Genomic DNA, 12,854 nt, shown 5'->3' with positions numbered 1-12,854 from the left:
GGTAGCTATTGATTATCGGAGTTCATCTAGAATCGATTGCAATGGAAAAGGGGGAGTCTGTAGATGCAATTTCTGAGCACCTTTTATTGTCCGTCGCAATGCAATTCTATGGGCTGATTATGAAGAAGAAAAGATGTTTTCAAGGTCGTGATGACGTAAGCACGAGGCAGCAGGTCGTGATGACGTCATCATCACCTCGTGATGACATCAGCACGAAGTTGCTAGTTCGTGTGAAGGAGCTTAAAGCCCACGAACGAGATTGAAGTCCAGCCCGTTTATACAGCCTATATATACTAGAACTAGGTTACAATTGTAGGTTAACGATCTTAGTTGCAACAAATTTCGTTCATAGCGCACGAGGTAGAGATCTATACCTCGTGCCAGTCAGATGTATACTGATTTGGTGTAATATCCATATGATTAATGATATTCACGAGTTTTACATCTGTTCTTATCTTTTATTCTTCATGTAATTCGTGTTTATATGTCCATTAATTATACAGAAACCTCAAAGCCGATTATGAATGGATTCCGCACTTTCATAGTCGAATTGGTCACGATTTGAACGATCCTACGTGGTCCAATGGAATGTGTTTTGTTGTCCAGGGCGTGGACACATGCTTCACAAGACTCAAGAGTTAGTATTAGCCAAGATGAGACAATGTTTTGGCGTAAAGTGATCGAATGGTACAACCAAGACCCCCTAGCCGGAGAACGAATCAAAAGTCAGTTACAAGGAAAGTGGAACAAGATCAAGAGTTAGTCTAAGAAGTTTGGAGCAATTATGAGAGGCTGCAAGAGCATGGGCGACAGAGTGGTGCAGCTGAGAGACAAGTGTACAACCAAGCTCACATTGAGTACTTGGAGGTTCATGGACCGCCCAGGTATCAGTTTGAGGCGTGTTACGAAGTGCTGAAAGACTGTCCCGCCTTTTGGCAAGATCATAGTGTTCCTAGAAGAGGCGTGGGTGATTATGTTTATTTGGGTGATTATGTAGATTTGGGGCAGTCGAGTGCAAACCCGGATGTGGCGACAGACCGGTTGTTTGGAGACGACCCAATTCGTAGACTTGTGGGTTAATGTTAGCCGGAAAATGTCAAGTGGTTCGGATGCCACTTCTTGCCGTGGTGGTTCGAGTGGGTTAGAACAGGCCTTGAACATACTTGATCGAATGCTCTTGTTGCAAGAAGAGCATATGAGAAAAATTGATGAGGATAGGAAGAAAATAGAAGAGGAGCGGAAGCTGAGAGCGAATGCTCGCTTCTGCAAACAGGTCAGGGCGGCTTTCGCACTTCTGCAATAGCCAATCCCCACCGGCATCGATGAAGACGAGTTGGAGCAGATAAGGGCTACGCGTAAAAACCTCATCGATAAGTACGAGCCGTATTTTAAGGATATCTAGGCTTAGTTTGTATTTTTAGTTTAATGTGTTGTAATTCTTAGGTTTAATTTATATGTTTATGTGTTTAATGTTTTATTTTTAAGTGTTGTAATGTTTTTTTTAATAATAAAATGTGTTTTAATTATAATAAAATGTGTTTGTTTAATTTTGTGAAAAATAAAAATGAAATAATATAGTAATGGATGAATAATGTTAGAAGTGAGGTTATAAGAGGGGTGTTCTTGGTGTGTAGTGTTAGAAATTGGTTAGAAGTAATATCCTATAAGGAGAGGCCTTAAATCATATCCAAAGTGACTTTATTAAATTAAGCATATCCAAAATGACTTTATTAAATTTTTTTTGGATGGTGCCAAAAATATTTTTTTGGCATAGTTATCCTTTTCTATATTTTGTCTCAAACAGGGGATCCCAAAAAAACATCTTGATGCCACCGAATTCAAGATATTAGTGCACACTATTTTCTTGATAAAATGTCACTGAATTTCGTTTGTTTTCTAATGCTGTTTACACAAGTATTGATGCTTTATATTAATTAATTATATAAGTAAAAAACATCTCTAACTTGTGTTGTTCATCAATGTTTTTATTTTATCTTTAAACTCTTATTATAAAGCAAATGTTTTTTCAACCTTAAACTTTTAAGTATTTGAGAAGTCAAAAATACTTTTTAATTTACATACTACCTACAAACAAAATACATTAAAATATCATACCTACCTTCATATCCAATTTTTTTCCCTATTAAATAAAAACTCTCATTAATCAAGTAATACCCACACATCCACTTTAAATAATTAACATAATTTGTAAATTGATCCCTTTTGACCCGAACCCAATTGATACTAATTTTAAAATGATATATACCCTGCAGTGGCGGATTCAGACATTAATAAGATAGGGGCCTAAATTTTTTCCGTCAATATTTATATAATCTACAAACAAACTATATAAAATTTATGGAATGTATGAACTACTTAATAAAATTTTGCTTTCTATATTGGTCAAAATTTTTATTAATTTCGATGATGAAAACACATAACATATAATTTTTGTTACAGAATATATGAATTAAATATTTAAACTAAAATTTTCACAAGTTATGAAGCTTTAACCAATCTTTATAATGTAATAACACTAGCTAGTTAACCTGTTTCAACCCGGACTTATTAATAAAAGTTTTGTAATATTAAGTTACGTCGATGTCTAAGAATTATAAGATATATAGTTCAACCATACTCATAATCTCGGAATAGTATACATTATATTTCGAATATATATATAATTAGCTTATTAACCCGCATAACATGCTGATAATTTAAAAATCTATTATGATAAAACTATTTAGGTGATGAAAATTTAAAAGATCATGTATAAAATATTGGAGTTTTCAAAAGAAAAGAAAAACTATTTTTTGAATAAAAAGATAACATAAATAACAAATATAAAAATGAAATAAACTTAAAGGAAGGAAAACGCTTATAATATCATAAGTAAATTAAACAAAAAAAAAAAAAAACTTTAAATATGATGATATCATAAATCCAGAAAATAAAAAAGAAATAATTCATATAAATAAGTGTAATAATAACAAGTAAGCATTATTTAAAAAATAATGATGTCATAAGAATCTTGTTTTATTTATATAAGAGATATACATTTTATTCTAATCAAATAGAAGCTACAAAAGTTTAGGGGTTAAATAGAAATTTTAGATATAAGAAAAGGACTTAAATGGCCAAATATAAAGGGTGTGCTTCTGTTCTTCTAAACTAGTTTTTGTGCCCGGCTTCGCCCTGGGACACACAACGATACGTAAAATTTGCAATTACATAAAGTAATTACGTAATGATAAATGTACACTATAAAAGCATCTGAACACTACAAAAGCATCTGAAGGTTAAAAAAAGGTATAAAACGAACAATAAAAAGTGTTGTAAACGAATATTTAGAAGCTAACTTGATTATTATAACGAAAACACCGCTTTATAGTATTATATTCGCCCATTGGTTTGTGATAACTCGACTGTTGACCGTATAAGAAACTAAAAATAAGACATCAGGTAAATCTCCAAATGAAGTTTAATGGTAAACTGATGATTCACAATAATGATAATATATACTTGTACCACGGTATAAACTTATGGTTGATAAAAGTTGTACCATGGTATAAACTTGTACCATGTCTGATAAAAGTTATACAAATCAATGCATACGTAAGTACTAGTTTATGTTTTGATGCTTATACCATTAGCTACATTAATAATTTGTTGCAGAAATCTAAAAGGAAAAAACATTTAATAATACTAGTAATAAAATTATATAAAAAAAAATACCCTAAAATGGTGCGGGCCCCACAAAAGTATTAGAGCCTTTTGAGAAGAAGATCAATGTTCAAACCTTGACAATGATATTTATTTGGTGTATTTAAATAGTTATTAGTAGTTTAGATTTTGTTATTGAAAAGAAAAAAAACAATTTGAAAATATAATTTTATAGCACATCAAGAAAATATATAAAAAAGTATCTTAGAATGAAACAATCAAACAAATTTTAGAATAAAAATTGGCTTCTTTTATGAAGTGTTTTACCCTTTTTACCCTTTACGCTAATCACGTTTATTTCTATAAACCAAAATACAAGGCCAAAAACAAAATAACAGAATAAAAAAGATGTGAGCCCCACCAAGTGTAATAAAAAAGATTGTAAAAAAAAAACTTTAAAAGGCATGTGGGTCCCACTAAATTTAATAAAAAAAAGATTGAGAGAAGGCGCGCAGTCCAGTACCTTTGGTTTTCATATATATATATAATAATGAAACTCTAAATTTTTTTTTTATTATTTTTATAATTTCAGCCACCATCACCAATTCATCGTTCCAATTATCAAGCTTTTTTCTTTCTTCTTTAACTTTGTTTCTTTGAACCCACTATTATTTTCTTGTTTTTGTTCTCATCCTCTATATAACTCTAGGGTCCCAAACTCCCAGTGTACTTTAAAAAAAAATTACTAACAATCGTGAGTTGAGGGTAGGGTGGTGACCACCCTCATTGTTCATTGGGTCCGCCACTAGTACCCTGTCACCCGACCGATCCTTAGGTTGTAAAAATATTATTGTTTTTCAAAAGTATTTGGTTTGAAATTATCTTCATCACATTACCTCGCACATTATACACTATCACCGCTACAGCCCGCGGGTACCCCTCTAGTAAAACAATAAACGAAACAATTTGTCAAAACTAATGGAAACAAACTTCCTGTTCTTGGAATATTTTTTATCGGGTTGGTTTTGGAGTGCAATGGTTTTCAATGTCTCGAATAGTCACATAATGAATGTACTTAGCTAAATTATGAAAGAGGTAAGAAATCATAAACCTATTTGTACCATTTTAAATAATGTCCGCTTCCAAAGTTATCGAAAGTCATATTTTCTTTGTTTTTATCATTTTTATCAATTTAGAAGATGTCAAACATATATTTAACTATTTCAATTAAATATCGAACATTGATGATTGGTAATGTGTATGTGGCATCACAATTAAGGAAAAAGTACATGAGATATGATTGATATCGCCATAAGAGGAATGATGTCTCAATACAACACAGCAAAGATGGAGGGATTTCTTTGTAGAATGTATTTGAATTGGTTTGGAGAATTTGCACAACACATGGAAGTGTACTTGAAAGAAGAGATCTCTTATAGAAGATAACAACGAAGCACAAATTAAATGAAGGGATTGAAAGTTTTGTTTCCCTTCTCTCGAGCTCCAACCTTGACAAAGTCATTGTTCAAGTTGCCAAATGATTAAAAAAAATATGATTTCTTAATCATTTTCAATATCATTGCAACTCGGATAAATTACATTATGTAAATTCGACTCTACTATTCTAATTCTTAATGCAAAACTAACCCGTGTGTAAAACAGTAAATGGTTGTTGAAACTTTTTGTCTTGGTAAGAAAGCTCAGGTTCACACTGAACACGAGTGTTCGTAAAAAAAAATTCCTTCGACATAATATTCAAGTGTTATACCTATCACCAATCTTTCAATTAATCTTTAAGAATGTGTAGATAATTAAACATTCGCTCCATTCTTTTTATAATAGATGTAGAGTCATACTAATACTTTAGTAAAAAACTATGGGGACAGGTTAAGTAAAACATGTCATACCTATCTTAGGTAAAGCAGAGGGGATTATGTAAAATTCTACGGAGGGGGGGGGGTTATGTAAAATTCAGAGGGGTTATGTATGTTTGTCAAATTCAAAGGTTTAATCTGTAACTTTTTTTAATGTGGCAGTACTTAAGCTTAGGTAAAGTATGCAGTACGGATCATTTTCCCCAAAACTATACTTTGATTAGTTTTCCTTGACAAAAAGCCAAGATTTTATTAGAAAAAAAAAACTTATATATATATATATATATATAGGGTAACACTCCAGTGAGAACAGTCTTAAAATAAGAACGGTGAGAACACTTAAAAAACATCATTTTGATGCATTAAAAGTCCATATAACTAATATAGTGCATAACTAATTATCATTATTTAAGTGTTTAACAATACATTGATCTGTCAAAATCGAAAAAATCACGTTTTTTGGTGGATGCATCATTTTGAAGAATATTTTGAAGAATATGCATCCAAGATGGATGCACAAAACAAAAAATATGATTTTCTTGATTTTGACAGGCCAATGTGTTGTTATACATTTAAATAATGATAATTAGTTAAACACTATGTTAGTTTTATGAACTTTTAATGTATCAAAATGATGTTTTTTAAGTGTTCTCACTATTCTTATTTTAAAACTGTTCTTATTTAATTGTCTATATATATATATGGTCCAATAATCATGTAGTTAAGTTTAAATGACATAATTCAAAGGACCAGCAAATGTGAAAAGAAGAAAAATATGTAATTGATGCAAATTTCCTACACTACTTGGTCTTTATTAACGTATAAACTGGGTTACTCATTAACTACAAATTGACCAACAGATAGAGCGGTGTCTATAGTCAAAGTATGTATGAATTCCTTCAATTCAACTTCGTACTATATATAAACCTTCATTGATCGGGGTTCATGTATCAACTGATTAACTAATTAACAATTATTTTTATTTTTATACATACAACATGATTGGCTATAATAAATTCAAAAATTCTCATATTTTGATTATTATGTCATTTTTGTTTCAATGTTTTGACAGTAGTAGTTCTACAGCAATTCCGACTTTCCTTGGCAAACAACCAATAGCAAAAGCTAATAAGCAAATCAAATGCACCAATAAAGAGAGAAATGTTCTCCTTGATTTCAAAGCTGGCCTTCGAGACCCCTATCAACATGATTGTATCTCTGCATGGGGAACTAAGAAGGAAGATATCGACAATTGTTGTAAATGGTTGGGAGTCACATGTAACAATCAAACGGGTCATGTTGTAGGGCTTAACTTATCCTCATGCGGTCTTGAAGGTGAGATTAGCCTTTCATTGCTTAATCTAATCTATTTGAATCATCTTGACCTTTCTCGAAACTCTTTTAATGGAACCATTCCCATGTCCATTGGTTGCTTGACTGAATTAAGGGTTCTTCATCTTTTCTCAAATTCTTTTACCGGTAACATACCCAACTCTGTTGGTTTTTTGACCAAATTAACATCTTTTGACCTTTCTCAAAATTCTTTAAATGGAACCATTCCTGAGTCCATTGGTTACTTAACCGAATTAATTCATTTTGGGCTTGACTCCAATTCTTTTAGCGGAAACATTCCTCTAGATTTATCAACCTTTACTCGTACATCAGAATTAAATCTGAGTTCCAACAACTTTTATGGTCCTATAACGAATGTTTCTTCCGCTTTAGTTGTGTTAAATCTTTCGAAAACGATTTCTATGGAGGAATTTCATTTTTGTGTCAAATTGTTGATGGATCTTTATGGTATCTTGATCTCTCGGGCAACTCATTTTCTGGACAAATTCCTGATTGTTTGTGGCATTTGAAAAATCTAATTGTCCTAAATCTAGCACAAAACAATCTATCTGGAAGGCTTCCAGCATCCATTAAATATCTTATTCAACTTAGTGTGTTGGTTTTGTATAGCAACAACTTATCTGGGGAATTGCCTTTATCTATGAGGAATTGCACCGGTTTAACCTTTTTGGATTTGGGGGACAACAGATTTTCTGGTAACATACCGGTTTGGATTGGTGAAAACTTAGGATTAAAGGGTCTTAGCCTTGGTTCCAATGACTTTTTGGGACCCATTCCTTTACAGTTTTGTCGACTTGTAAATCTTCGAATCCTTGACTTGTCAATGAACAATCTCAATGGGACCATCCCCTCATGTGTCAATAATATTACTTCCATGGTCCAACAAGAGTTCTTAACTCCACAAAGCATAAACGGATATATGTATTCATTTAATGGATCTTTTGGATTTAAAGATTATATTGACCAGGCAATTGTCCAGTGGCAAGGGATTAGACGTGAATTCGTGACTAAAAATCTTCGATTGTTGAGAATCATTGACATATCAAGCAACAATCTATCAGGACAAATCCCTAACAAACTAATCGATCTTCAGCAATTGGTTGCACTCAACTTATCCAAGAACGCTTTATCTGGGGAGATTCCACATAAAATTGGTCAGATAAAAAATATTTTGACGTTGGATTTATCAAGAAACCATTTTTCTGGAGGAATACCGTCCAGCATATCCGAGATGACTTTATTAAATTATCTAGACGTGTCATATAATAATTTGTCAGGAAGAATTCCATCTAGCACTCAACTTCAGTCTTTTGAAGCTTCAAGGTACATTGGAAATGCAGGATTGTGTGGACTTCCCCTTCCTAAAAGTTGCACTACAGATGAAGGATTTCAAGTACCATCAACCATTGGTGAAAGAGAGGGTAATGGTGACGAAGCTGACAAGGATGAACTCGATAGATGGTTTTATATTGGTGGCGCCATTGGGTTTGCTTTCGGATTTTGGATAGTGTGTATAACTTTACTCGTCATCAGCCGTGGAAGACGTACGTTCTTTGACTTTCTGGATACCTTGGAAGACTGGATTTATGTGAAGGTGTTGGTGTTCAAAGCAAAATTTTAGAGGTTCAAGAGAGGGGCACATGAATAATCGTCAATAAGCGTACATTAAAAGTTGTATCTTTTTCTTATAAAGTTAAGGTAATAGTTCTCATTACATATAAGGTATCATCTGCTTGTGTATGTTATAATGAATTATCGACATTCCTGTTATTAGCAAAATCCTTTAACATGTATAAAAAGATGTACCGAATATGTTTTATATATATATAAAATATCATTTTTATGAATGTTATACCGAAGTATTCACATTATTAAAATCCTTCGCTTTTTTATTCTCATTTTCTAGTTTATTACAAGGATTTTTCTTGTATTTGGCATAGTTATCGTTTTCTACGTTTTGTACTTTTGTGTCGAATATGGGGGATCATAGTGATACCACCGAATTCAGTATAGACTGTATAGCCGTGAACACTATCTTCTTGATAAAATGCCGCTTGTTTGGTTTCTTATGCAATTTACACAACTATTGGTGCTCTATAGTAATAATTAACCATGTAAGTAAAAACATCTCAACTTGTGTCGCTCATCAATGTTTTTGTACAACAACAATAAACCTAACAATTTGTGGAAACTAATGAAAACAAACTTCCACTACTTGGAATATCTTTTATCGGGTCGGTTTTTGAGTGCAATGGCTTTCAATGTCTCCAATAGTCATCACATAATGAATGTAGTTGGCCTAAAAGTGTATAATTTTGAAAGAAATAAGAAATCATAGACCTCTTTGTACCGTTTTAACTAATGTCTACTTTCATAGTTATCAATCAATCCAGTTGGATCAAGTGGTTACTTTTTTACTTTCATAAGTCATATTTTCTTTGTTGCAATTCTAATTTTATCAATTTAGAAGATGGCTCAAACAAAGATTTTAAGTATTTCATTTAGATATGGAACATTGATGATTGGATATGTATATGTGGCCTCACAATTGAGGAAAAATCTACATGACATATGATCGAAATCGCCAGAAGAGGAACGATCTCTTAATACAACAAAGCAAGTTATTTTTGTCTTGTGATTCTGTTCTATCCAACTTTTTCGATTTGTTCACTTAACGTTGACGAGTTTTCGATTAATGAAGATACCTTCAGAAAGAAAAGGGGTGAACAAACCTAATGAAAATGAATATAGATTATTGTAAGTAGAATTTGATAATTCATATGTGAATGAATATGTCACATGTATCATTCACATATAAACATCAAGTTATAATATAGAAGTTCTTATGGTTCTTTCAATTCAAATGTCATTCACATATAAACATCAAGTTATAATATAGAAGTTTTATGGTTCTTTCAATTCAAATGGTTCTCACCTACAATTTTTTCTAATATATATTGATAAGAAGTCTTTAATCTCATAATAAAGATTCTAAATATACGTTCATGAAACTTCCGATACATGACAGGGGAAAATATTAATTTTTTCCAAACAACCAACTAAACGATAATGCTATGATGAGAGTAGATATGTTATTAATCGGTATAAATTAACACTAACATAATCCTTGAGATGAAAACATTTATTTATATCGTATATACACTAGCTTTGTACTCGCGCGATGCGGCGGGGCATAGGAAAAAAACGCTGGTTAATTAGCGGTATCCGCTCGATTACCGGATCACCGTACCTATGACTATGTGTGTTTTAGACAGCGGAAATGACGACGGTTTTAGGGGGCGGTAGCTATGTGTGTTTTAGAGGGAAGCTGTTCTGAAGGGATGTATGTGTATATTTTGTTCCGGAGGATGTATGGGTGTGTTTTTTGGTATAATATGTGAGCAGCTTCAGGGGAAGGTAAGGGAGACAAATTGGGCGTAAGGGTATTTTTGATATTTCAGGATTAAAGTGTTTGATGGTAGTGTAAATTAAAAGGGTAAAATAGGAAATTTAAAGATAGAGTGTTTAATTTGGAGAGTAGTAGTTTGTTTATCTAGGGAGTATAGATATACATGGGTTAACATTTATTATTATTTATTAGTCTTCAGTCCCATCCGATGAACGAGTATATCTAAAACATATGTCTTGTATAGTTTGTTTCAATGTTCTGGAATTTTATGATAAATTATAAAATTTCGCCTAATATAATAAATTGATAACATATAAATAACTATATAATAACATGTTTAAAAATATTCAATATCACCATGCAATGATGAAAAAAATATTACATGTTATTATAAAATATAAAAAATAAATCAAACAAAATATAATAATGAATAATATAAAAAAAAACTTGGTAAAAAAATATATAAATTATACGAATATAAAATTTACATTTAATCAAACAGTATATATATCTAAAAAAACACCAAGTATAGAGCATAATTTAAACTTCCAGCTAAAAACAATTGTTAAATAAAAATCATATAAAGATCTAAAATATTAGCTTTGTTTATACTATATAAACGAATCAGATCGATATATAAATTATCATCTTAAAACAATATAATACGATTACACATGAAAAAATGTAACTTTAAAATAGATATAATAAAATAAATATCAAAAATTTAAATCACAATAAAAAAAATATACTGTATAATAAATAAACTTAACTGGATTAAAACCATAATCGTGTTTGAGCCGATTTTATTATTCATAACTTATAGTTTTTTTATGAAAAAATATTAAAATATTTAGATATTTGATAATTACTAAAATTTAAAAAAGTTTTATATATTAAAAGAATGAACTTATTTTAGTAGATTCATAAAAAATACAATTGATAGTAAAATTACGAATATAAATAAAAAAAAAACAGAACTAAACAATAGAAAAAATAACTTCAGTGATTATAAAATTTAATAGATTGGATTTTAGATAATTTGTTAATAATAAAGTTTATTTCTAAAAAGATAAAAGATGAAAATAGAAAAATAATATAAATTAAAAAAGAAGTAGGAGAAAAATATATATAACTTCAAAAGTTTTAAGAAGCATTTTTTAAAGGTTTCTTTGAAAGGGTTTTTTTATGATGTTTTACGCATTTCACAAAGTTAACTTTTATACAAAATACATTGTATATATTAAAATAATAATGTAAGTATAGAGATGTAGTTGTCCAAAAACTAAAGGTAAAAATACACAAAATAAACATTTTAGGAAAATACGTTACGTAAAATGGACTAACTAATCTATATCTATACTATTTATTAAAGAAAATACTCCCATGTTGAAAGTTACATGGCGGGAAATGGCTAAAATGTCTTTCCATGTAATATTTTTATCTACCACCCTTAATCTATACTATTTATTAAAGAAAATACCCCAATGTTGAAAGTTACATGGAAGAAATGTCTAAAATGTCCTTTCATGTAATATTTTCATCTACCACCCTTAAGATATGTAATATTTTTACTTAGCACTAAAATATTTTTACTTACACTATCCCTTAATATTAATGATTAAGTTATACTATCAATCCTTTATTTTTTAAAATATTCCCATTAATAATCTACATCAATCGACGTCTCATCTACCACAAATAGTCGCATCTATCACCACATCCTCGCTGCCACGAATACCACCGCATTGCGCGGGTAACGTGCTAGTCCTATAAAAAGAATAACCCTTTTTATTTTTGGTAATGTTGAAAATATGTAATATTTTTACTTGGCACTCCTTAAAATATTTTTACATACACTACCTCCTTACCATTAATAATTAAATTACACTATCAATCTTTTATGTTTTAAACCATTAACCTTTTACATCAATTATATACACAACTTAGTGTTGCTTCATCACCAACCGTTGCCCAACCATCACACCATCACTGTCACAGCGTATCATGCGGGTACCGTGCTAGTTATATGTAAATACATTGATGGTGCCATTAGTATTTATTTATATATGTATCAACATCATAGTTCATACGTCAAGATGCTAAACACATAAATTCATGAAGTTAGTTCCAACTAAACCCATCCAAAGTCAACTAAACAAGCAGATCCCACAACTTTTACGATGAAGCTTAACAAAAGTTTTCAAATATATAGTATTTGATTTGATATTGTGTCAAAGTAAACATCAAACTAATAGTAGAAGCTAATAAAAAAAAATGTATAACATAAATTAAATAAAAAAAATGCATCGTAAAAGTTACACAACATATAAAAGCGTAATAGAAACTAATACAAAAGTATACACTAATTAATATAAGCTTTTAGTAGATGAATTCGAAGGATATGTTTCAATGTTTGTAATTTAATACGAGTACTATATATTTTTTTTGTTAACGTTCAAATTCATATTATAATTATAATGTTAGCGAGAAGCTAGAAATAAAAAAAATAAAATAAAATGCCAAGTAAAAGGAAGTTGCAATAAAATACAATCGGA

General features: G+C 30.6%; 1 protein-coding gene across 1 annotated transcript; it reads left to right on the top strand.

The window, feature by feature from the left end:
- Positions 1 to 6,580: 6,580 nt before the first annotated feature.
- Positions 6,581 to 8,511, top strand: LOC122601501 (LRR receptor-like serine/threonine-protein kinase FLS2). The gene is made up of 2 exons (XM_043774257.1): positions 6,581 to 7,337; positions 7,424 to 8,511. Exons 1-2 carry the CDS (start codon positions 6,581 to 6,583, stop codon positions 8,509 to 8,511), a joined length of 1,845 nt encoding a protein of 614 aa, XP_043630192.1.
- Positions 8,512 to 12,854: the final 4,343 nt, after the last annotated feature.

Source organism: Erigeron canadensis, chromosome 5 (assembly GCF_010389155.1).
Source record: "Erigeron canadensis isolate Cc75 chromosome 5, C_canadensis_v1, whole genome shotgun sequence".
NCBI classification, from domain to species: domain Eukaryota; kingdom Viridiplantae; phylum Streptophyta; class Magnoliopsida; order Asterales; family Asteraceae; genus Erigeron; species Erigeron canadensis.
Note: the sequence above shows the minus strand (reverse complement) of the source record. Positions and strands in the feature narration are given on the sequence as shown.